The sequence below is a fragment of the Gymnogyps californianus genome, chromosome 20 (assembly GCF_018139145.2).
Source record: "Gymnogyps californianus isolate 813 chromosome 20, ASM1813914v2, whole genome shotgun sequence".
NCBI classification, from domain to species: domain Eukaryota; kingdom Metazoa; phylum Chordata; class Aves; order Accipitriformes; family Cathartidae; genus Gymnogyps; species Gymnogyps californianus.
This window is the reverse complement of record NC_059490.1, coordinates 7,812,186-7,822,270: the sequence shown is the minus strand read 5'-3', so window position 1 is coordinate 7,822,270 and position 10,085 is coordinate 7,812,186. Positions and strand designations below refer to the sequence as shown.

At 48.7% G+C, this 10,085-nt stretch overlaps 1 protein-coding gene across 1 annotated transcript; it reads left to right on the top strand.

The window, feature by feature from the left end:
- The first annotated feature begins 5,550 nt into the window (after positions 1-5,550).
- Positions 5,551-9,412, top strand: TMIGD1 (transmembrane and immunoglobulin domain containing 1). The gene is made up of 6 exons (XM_050909093.1): positions 5,551-5,629; positions 6,641-6,919; positions 7,415-7,693; positions 8,571-8,674; positions 8,939-8,967; positions 9,384-9,412. The coding sequence occupies exons 1-6, from the start codon at positions 5,551-5,553 to the stop codon at positions 9,385-9,387; spliced, it is 774 nt and encodes a 257-aa protein (XP_050765050.1). The 3' UTR covers positions 9,388-9,412.
- The last annotated feature ends 673 nt before the right edge of the window (positions 9,413-10,085 follow it).

The following is a 10,085-nucleotide window of genomic DNA, read 5'->3' as shown; positions in this document are numbered from 1 at the left end:
TTCCCTTTTTAGCTGATAAAAGCCCAGTTGTCTGGAATTTCAACAAACCAATTGTAAAAGCAGCATGTGGCAGAAGACTGATGAGTCATCCACTCATTTTCTCAGCAGCCAGTAACAACAAAACCTTCTCATTTCCTTGGGCCAACCTAAGAGAGCTCTGCCTTCCAGATCCCTGGGTGAGCAAGTCCGCAGATTAGGGACCGACCTGCAAGAAGCCTCCTCCTCCTCCTCCTCCTCGGCTCTGCCCTGTGCTCGTGCTTGCCGGGAGCTGCAGCCCTGGCACTCGAGAAGGTGGTTACTCAGAGGCTGTGGCTTTTGCCTTACAACACTCTCTGCAGTGGTTCCAGCCATGGAGGAGGAGTGCGGTTTCCTCCTGAAGATTGGCAGCAAATGGTTCCCCATGAACTGGAAAGATGGAGCAGCTCAGCCTTTGCAGATTCCTCGCAGAGGGAACAAGGGATGACGCCACAGCAGGGAAGTTAAAACTGCTAATATTGTTTGGCAGCGCTTCACAAGATCAAATCAGCACTTGGTTTTCCAGCAGAGCACTTCCAAGAAATCCCACTGGTGATGAAAGTTCCTAGGTAGACAAAAATATCTGAGGTCCAGGCTGTAGAGCAGCCACAGCAGAATAGTCTTGAAAGACAGGCAGATCTGGGAATACTGCTAGGGCATGTCCCGTACTGGCCATCAGAGAGCGGCTAAATCGGGCAAGAAACAGGCACCCAGCTTAGCATCATCCTCGGTCATTTTTGTTTCCCAGAGGACACAAAACCTCCTTGAAGTCCAGCCCCTCAGTGGTAGACGCATGTTTTCTGTCCAGAAAAAGAACAAAGTCATGGGAACAAAGCAGATAATCTCTGCTACGATACAGTCTTACCCCGTGGCTGAGGCAGGAGACCGCCTTGCAAATCGGTTCGATCAGGCAGACAATGGAGTTTCAGGAGTGGATGATGCAAAGCAAAGACTAATAGTATTAATTTCCCTGGGCGCTCCTAGGTGTGAAAGCTGAAAGCTACTAATGAGGACTCCCGAAATGGGAAACTACAAGGGCCAACATTTAAGTGGAATTTGATACAGATAAGTCACTTTTATGTCCTGCAGGGGACCTATATTGATAATTTAATGCCAAGTTCCTTTCACATTTCCTTTTATTTGGGACCATATTTCTCAGAGTAGGATAGCAATGGCCACACTAGGGTACTATCTTCAGTCTTCTAAGTCAAGATTTGTGACTGTAGGCACCCACCAGTGCTGGATGTAACCCAGAGTGGCTAGGAAAGAGGGGGACCAGTGCTGACTGGTGGTAACAGCCGGCCATGCGTACTGCACTGCAGCAATTTGGTGGGGCTTTCACACACAGTCCTAAGAGTTTCTACGGTCCCTGGCTGCTTTATTCACAGCACAGGAAATGTTGGCAAGTGCCTCGATGCTCTTGATTAAAGGGCAGACTCGCCCTCCTGGAACGTGGTTCCGTTTCTTGCACTCACTTCAAACAGGGAGAGTTTAAAAGATCCAGAAGCAATTGTTAAAAGCGATGACTGAGGTTCTCTAAGCCTAATTTACTCACACTTCTGGAAGAGAAACATGAGTATAGCAATATCAGTAAAAGCCCAGGATATGGTTCCTTGTTGCATCACTAGGAGCACAGACTCTGCAAGGGACTTCCACGGCACAGATGAAAAACACGAGGGGAATTACCGTCTCAGAACTGCATCCTCCTCCTCCTCCGAGCCCAAAGGTTTCGGCAGACCTGTCCACGAGTGTGGCATTGCTTTAGCCTTCTACAGGGTTTACTGTCTCTGAGCTTCTGCCGTGGTGATCACAGGGATCTCACCCTGCTTCCAGGGCTCCCAGAAGGTGACTTTCCTGCCTCCCGGACGCTCGCCTGCAGGGCTGCCAGCTCCCGTGGGTGGGTATCCAGCAGATGGCATCCGCGTCCGACACTTGTGCCGGAGCTTCACCTTCCTGAAGGCTTCTCTTCCGCTTTGTTTATCTCAGGGTCTGTTTCTTCATTACTGCCTACTCTTCATTTGAATGTTTAATGCCCTCTAAGCAGTTTATTTTAAAATTTCAAAATATTCACTGGTTCAGTGCTCCTTTCGCTGTTCTTATTCCTTCCCAAGAATAAAGATCACTTCTCTTTCCTCTGCATTCAGTGGCAGAGTGTATGACCTTTTATATAAGGACCACCAGAAAACAGAATTATTAACAAAATTATGAAAAAAATACTTGAGATCTGTCCATCTCAACAGTAGAAAATATGTGGGGTATGGGCTGGGAGTCTGGGAAATCAGGGCACATCGCATCTCCATAATCTTTATACTTGGGAAAAATAGGTTTTGTGGGAGGGAATGGGAGTGCTGAGTAAGTTCAAGTAGCATTCCCTGACAGCCTCGCTTTCCAGCCCAGATATCTGGCAAGCGGAGGCAGTGGGTTTGGGTGTTACAGTCATTCTCCAACAATGGAAGTGTTGCAAAATATGTAGCACCACATATTAAAAAGGGATTAGGAGTGGGGAACCACAGTGAGTAGGAAGAGAGGAGCAGCCTTTGAGCAGAGCCTCGGGCACTGTTGCAGAAACATGTTTTCTGGAGCGGGATTACAGCTATGTTACAGGCATTGTTTGCCTGACAAACCAAACCATAGATACGATCCCCATTTTCCACACGGCTGTGCGGATCCTGCTATGCCCTGGACTCCAAGAGCAACCTTCAGCCCTCACAACTCTGCTGAATATAAATCGAGTTCTCATCTGCCAGTGAAAATGCAGGGGATTACGAGTTGTGGCCCCTACCCCCGCGGGCACTGAGGATAACCAAGTGGAACCCAAACCGCTGTGAAGTTTGGAGTCGGAGGTTAAGAGACCCAGTGGAAAAGAAACCTCTGCCCAATCTCTATCACGTTCTAAATCTTCTCTTCTCAGGTTTCTAAGGCTTGGATTACACCCAGGAATAGACTGGTGTTTATTAATTAATTCCCTTTGGGGCTGTTCAGAGTCATATTTAACAACAGTCTTATTCTGGGTTTGTTGGTCCAGTGTTGCCATAAGGATGACAAGCAGGCACCGGTGTGGCGGATTACTCTGGCTCTAGCCCATGGTCTGCCTAATCCAGCCTTGACAGTGCCTGATCCAAATACCTCAAACAAGAGGGCTGGATCCTTTGCCGTGGAGAGTTACGGAGTATCTGCCTCACTGAAGAGGTTCCTCCCAGTCTGAGGCATCAGTGGCTGCTTTAGGTTCTGGAACAGGAGGTTGACATCCCTCCTCAATGTAATGGAAAGGTGGATAATGCAACCCACAAAACTCTAGACCTCAGTAATTAGACACCCACAAGATAATTACACCCTGTAATTACACCCTTTTTAAGAAAAGCGTAAAAAGGCATTGCGAAAGTAATTCTTATCAGTATAAAATGCCGCCTTTCAGTGCCTCTGGCCAAGTAACACCTTGCTTTTCTAGTCTTTCTTCCTTCAGCAGATCTCAAAGCCCATTGCAAAACAGGACACTGCCATTGCCTTCATTTAAAAAACATAAACCAGATGAACCTGAGCTCACCTTGCTGCCCGTCACACAGACCTGCCGCAAACCTGGGACAGAATTTTTCTCAGGTTCCACTTGATACTGTGCCTTGCATCATGACAAACCCACCACAGAACAGCTGTCGTCCGACAAGCTTTTCCCTTACTCTCATTTCTAGACTAAAAAAATACCACAAAACTCCGACCTTTCATTCTTTACCTCCTCACTTACTCTGAACACCTCCTTCTTCTCCTGGATTACCATTGTAACGCAGTGACCAGAGGGAGCGCAGACCTCCCCGCACTCTCCTGCCTTTGGCTCACGTCTTGGCAGGAGCACACGAGCCGTTTCCCAGCCCGTTCCTTTGCCTCCCTCTCTATTTCAACTCAGCTTAATACCAAACCACAAAGATCACTTTACTTTTAGGAAGAGCATTTTGACTGAAGTTTGTACTGGGCCATAAGCCAAGATTTAGTCAAACGCTACAAGGACAGGACACACAACTTCCTAAAAATGGTGGAAGACGCTAAATTTATTTCTTAAAATTTCTTAAATTGAGTTTGAAGGTAAAAAGTGAGTTAAAGGCTGGACAATAATTTCTAAAACAGCAGTTTTCTAGAAGGCAGGCTGAGTATTGTCTCTTAAGGGACTTTTGTACACATATATTTTTTTAACGGAAAATGATTCCCTGTTAGTTTTAAGGGCAAACCAATAAACACAGAAAAAGTTACATTAAGAAACACTCAAAGGTGACCCATGTTTGCAACAGCCCTGCAAATAAATAGTGCTGTATGCTCGTGTGCTCTGTGTACAGCCTGCCCTCACTGCCCACCTCTGTGCCGCTGAGCTGGGTCACTGCGTCTACAGGCGAAGAAAATGCCGAGGACATGTCCCAGGCTCCTCTTCCTCATGAAATGCACTTTATGGCTCTGCTGAGCCAGCTCCTGACAAGTGACATGCCCTGTGCCTGCGGGGACGCTGACAGCGGTGAGAACATGGTCTGGAGGCTGCGAGGAGCCCATCGTTTGCAACCACGTCACCGTCATCCTGCTGAAGTATAAGCAAGCAATTTCAGACAGTTTTCCCCGTAGCCGAGTGCTTCAGTTGTGCCCTCCACAGACACGCAGCCTGTGCACACAGCTGTCCCAGCAGCGGGGGGACCCTCGCTCTACGTTGCGGGGTGCCCAGGGCTGAGCTAACCACAGGAGCACCCTGGGGGTACACACCAGTGAGCAGGACGGTGTCTCTGCTCTCTCCTCTGTCAACATGCAGTTCAAAGTCTGAATCGGTGCATTTTCTCATTTTCCAGTCAAAGGAGGACACGGCGACAGAGCTTCGGGCAGGAAGGGGCAAATCGGAGTCTACTCCTGCTCTAGGATCATCTAGGATAAACTTCCTATGGCTTGAAACAGTGTCGTGAACACCCAGAAAGCTGAGAGGGAAAAGGTATTATTTTTGGCTGAAGGTCTTTATAGCTGATGTAGGAACTCTCTCATTAGTTACTCATTGCCTCAGCAAGTCTCATAAAACAGCCAGCAGAGCCCAGCAAACACTTTTCTTCAGTGTTCTGGGAGCTCAGAAATCCAGGAATTGAACGAGGCCTTGAACCCATTTTATGGACTCACTTCTTACGGAGCTACCATAAAATATTAAAATTCAGACCTTATAAATAAGGAGGTGAAAGAGCTGTGCATTTCTTAGCAGAAGCAGCCTCTCCAGAGACTCTTCCCAAGGTAAGTCCGGTGCTACATGACCCAGAGACGAGTTCCCCTGATAGACAGGTGATTGGAGACAATGAACTCATGCAACAGAGATTAGAGACATAAAACCCCCTGGATTCTGCTCGGAACTGGAAAAGGCCCTGCAACAAATCGACTTAGTTTATTCCCTGGTGACGCTGTCCCCATCTGCGAGGGCTCTCTCCAGGGTGTCTGACGGCAGCGAGCAATTAACCCCCTGCGAGCCCCGAGCAGAGGCAGCAGCGCTGTGACCCTCTCTCCAACAGACGCCAGCTGGGCCCCTCCGAGATGGCGCAGAGAAGCAGCCTCGCACTCCCCCGTGAAGCGCCTGTCCTTGCCGTTTGCTTTTTGGCATGCGTAGCCACAGGTAAGCAACGCAAAAAAATCCGTCGTGGCTTTGTCCAAGCCCCATCATGCCAACATGCGAAACTGTCCGGGGTTGGGCAGTGCCTGGGGTGATGTGCCACACCGGCATCCCAGCTTTCAGACGTTCTGGAGGTCATGCCCAGAGGACTGTCTGAAAACTGGTCTCTGATTTTGAGAGTAGCAGAGAAGGGAATGGGGAAGCTTCAGCGTTTTCCAACGTTATTGCAGCAGCTGCACAGGGATGACGAGGCCACCGTTTTCAAACCTGCTCTAAGCAGTGAAAAGTGTGATAGCTTTGGCCACCTGGGAACACCAGGGAAGAGACAAGGAGCTTCAGACTTTTTTATATTCACAGGACCATAGCGCCTTTATATTCTGAGCTATGTTTTTAGTTCATTAATCTATGACACAGGCTACAGTAGCGAGTTTCAGCCTGTTACAAAAATTTATTTCCCATACTGGTTCTTTGTTTAATATGTCCTGAGGTTTGTACGTTAGACAAACTGCAACTCTCCAACAGCCGGACTCAGACCGGCTGAGGTACGGCTGAGGAGCTGATTAACTAATTTATATTCTCAGGCGCATTCAGTTCCAACCAAAAACCAGCGTATCAAACTGTGGGCACAGAACCAGAGGGCACAGGTATGCTGCAACGGTGATTTGCAGCGAGAGGGTGAGCAAGACTGGCAGGATGGGGATGATCCTTTGCTGTGCGTGTTACGTGGTCACTGCTGGTTTTCAGACCTTTTCTTATTAGAGATCAGGCTTTGGCATTCTTGCAGTCAGTTGCGAAAGCCTGACTTTGATTTTAAATAACTGTGAAGGGAGCTTTGGGATGAAGACAACTTCTTGTCTCAAAAAGTGAAGTCCCACCTGAAAACAGCTGTTAGACTGAAGCCTGAAACTCTCAGTCCCTCCTCCAAGGTCGAGGCCTGGAGAAGCTAGCAGGGCAGCTTTTGTGGGAAGGGTACGGCTTAGGATGCTTAGTGCCCTCGTTCTCCTTCTTCTGCAGGTTTGGAACTGTCTGTAAATAACCACGCTGCTGACTTCTCCCTGTCTACATTGCCTGGCCGTTCCGTCTCCCTCTCCTGCCTAGTACAGAACAGCAGCCAGGCTGAGGAGCTGCTCTGGTACCGAGGAGGTGGGAAAGTGGATCTGAAAGATGGGAATAAAGTGAACATCAGTAACATCTGCGTATCCCCAGTCACCGAGTCCGACAACGGAGTCACCTTCACGTGCAAGCTGGCACGGGAAAAGTCTGTCCAGGTGTCTGTGATCCTGGATGTGCAGTGTGAGTTGCAGTGGTGGATATCTGTGCAGGATGGCTGGGGTGGGACGGAATCAGGGGCTGAGCACCTCGGTGTCTGGGCGCTAGCTGAAGGCGGGGTGTTTTGCACCCTTGTACGCTGTCTTCACCAAGAAAAAATGCATTTAGGAGGAGATAACTGACATGATAAGACACTCCCTTTCCACAGTGGTGCTTATGACCTGATCTAATGCCTCTTTTATAGGGAGTGGGTGGGCCCTTAAGTAAGATGTTCTGGGTATGTCCCTGCCTCCACCTAGATTCTTTCCCAAGGATACAAGTCAGGGCAGAGGAGTTACGGGAGTGACCGTCTCTGCCACTGATTGCCCTGCTGATTCCCGGGGATCGTGAAAGGCTGCACAACTGTGATGTGTTACACCACTGAACAAGGCACACAAGGGATGTGTAAAGGGAACTTATTTTGTGTTAAGTGGTGAGCAGCATTATTAATGACCTGTTGAACTGCATTACTGTGAACAGTTCCTCCCCAGCTGACTGAAGAAGAGTCCTTCCAAATCGAAGAAGACAAAGACGTTACTCTGACCTGCAACGCCAAATCCAACCCTCAAGCCCAAACAGCTTGGTATAAGAACAACACCACCTTGACCCTACAGCAAAATCGTTACCAGCTGTACCAGACAAGCGAGGTCTTTCAGCTCTCTATCAAAAAAGTACAGAAGTCTGACAACGGGACCTACACCTGTGTGGTGAAATCTTCTTTGGGAGAGGCGAGGAAGGATTTCCACCTGATAGTTGAAGGTAACAAGGCTGCTGCCAAACAATAAGCTTTACAAATAACTCTCCATTCTCTTTTATAATGATAGCAATCCACTCGTATTACGAAGCGCAACTGGAATGTGGTAAATTCCCCGCGTTAACTTTTGAGGGCACAGCAACAGCAAGGAGCTCTCCTTGCACCTGTGCCTGGGACCACAGCACCAGGAAAGGCCTGTCCTGCTCTACCTGTTATTCAAAGGCATTTGGCAAGCGTGACCTGAGGACACGTGCCTCATCCCACTGTCTCACGTCCCATGCTGACAGGGCACATTCAAGTGTGGTTTAAAGCACCTTAGGTCTTACTTGAAGCGTCTTACTCTGACCATAGTATTCTGTCATGCCGAAAGAGCTGCTTAAGGCAAGAGAAATTGTCCTCCAGAAGTGACTATAGCCCTGCGGACAACAGGGAGGTGGAAGCCGTACTGGGGCTGGATGCTCAGGTCTCGGACAGGTGACGGTGGGTGAGGTGACCCACCAGACCCACCAGGCATCCATTTCGCATCCACTGTCCGGGCCCCTCTCATTTCTGCACTCTCGGAACAGGGAGGAAAGCAATGGTAGCTGTGTCAGTGACACTTCTGGACACCCCTATTTCCAAGTGTAAGAGTGCCTTGGGGATCTTCCTCTTCAGGGACTGACACTTCAATTCTTCCTTCAGTTCGCTAAAATACAGGGTTGGCTCCCTTCTTTCCAGGGGAGTAGCGCACACAGTCAGTGTGCGGGCAGCAGAGAGAGCACAGTTCAAATCAGCAGTGACAGCCAAGGGAAAAGAAGTGTCTTTCCACAGTTCTGTGAAATGTTCTGTTTTATATGACTGTACTAATCTATCACATATTCAACCTCTTCTCTCTCTCGACAGATAAAAAACCTGTTTTTCCCAAGGAGGCCGTTATTGCTGCTGTCGTGGTGGTTACACTCACGGTGCTTTTTGGAATTGTGGCTCGAAAAGATAAAATTTTTAAGGTACGGAAAACTCTAGTTTCTTAGGAAAAAATTACTATTGTTTTGTTGCAATGCCCTGTTTTTTTCTACCTTTTCTAATCTACTTTGTAGTGTCGCTTGCCACTGCTAGAGAACTGCTACATACTACCTCCTGCTTTAGAATTACCAGTAGATAAATCAAATATTCGATAAGGTGGAAGGCATTACGCTCTTGCAAGATATTCATAAAAATATCCCTATGACCAGGAAATACAAAAGATAACAAGACTGTTTCTTTATTTTCAGTGCTTCAAAAGATCAAGTGAAACAGCTCTGTAAGTATTTCACCGCTTATTCATGCAGCTTCCAAACCAACCCCCTTCTTTAAGCCTTGGCAGAACCTGGGAAACAAAAGAGCCCTCAGCATGCTAAACCCAGCCATGCTGAGTTACCGAGCTCTTGTTCTGACTGGCTAACGTGAGCCCGCACCTTCTCTCCCAGCAGAGAGGGGACCACGGGAACACGGCAGGACACACGCGGATCCCGCCCCAGGCACGGCACGGCTCCTGCCCTTGCCCCTGCCCCTTGTCCTGGCTACGCCTGTGTGGAGGCAGTGGGGAACAACCATAAGAGCGTATCCCCAGCCTGCTGAAAGCTTTCTGGAGCTGAATGCAGCCCAGGTGAATTCAGCTCATTTGGTTTTTTTTCCCTAGTAGGTGATTTTTCGTTTCTTCTTTTCATTTTGCTGCAGGTAAAGACCACAAGGTTCCTGTGCACGCCCAGAAAACATCATTTCTAGTGGTGGAACTAAGCCCCTGCGTGAGACGATGAGATAAAGCACTGAAACAAGTTTTTTTGGGTCAAGTTTATATGATTTTTCAAAATACAAGTGGTCCTTTGCATCTGTTCATTCTAACCTACTGCTTAGAGCACCGCCACGGGGGGTGGGCTGCCTGAGCTGTTGCCAGATCTTGCCCTCTGTGCTTATTCCTCAAAGGTACACACGTGCAGTCAGGGATGCGGGTTGCGGATCGGTCCACAGAGGAATCTATACCGAGTTGCCACAGATCGTGATGTTGATGCAGGAATAAAGTGAGGTGTTGAGCTGGCAGCTGCTTTCTTGGCCCTGTCCTACAGTGCCATTTCACAGGGTGTTAGGGGTGGCGGCCACCCAACTTGCTGCCCCTTCCCGGTAATCCTATGGGCATCTCAGCTTCTGTTGGCCAGGGTGAAAGCTGCCTGGCACTTTGCACCGCTGTTGCACGTCCCGTCTCCCTTGGCTGAGAGCAGGCCTCAGGGCTCGGGGCAGCCCCAAGCGCTCGATGATACACAGTAGAAATTTGAGGGTGAATGCTCCAGCGCCGCGATGGCAGGAAAGCCTCTCTATCCCTGCCCCCAGCAAATACGCCGCTCAAGCATTTTTCTCAAGGTCCTGGCAAGCTTTTAAGGCCTC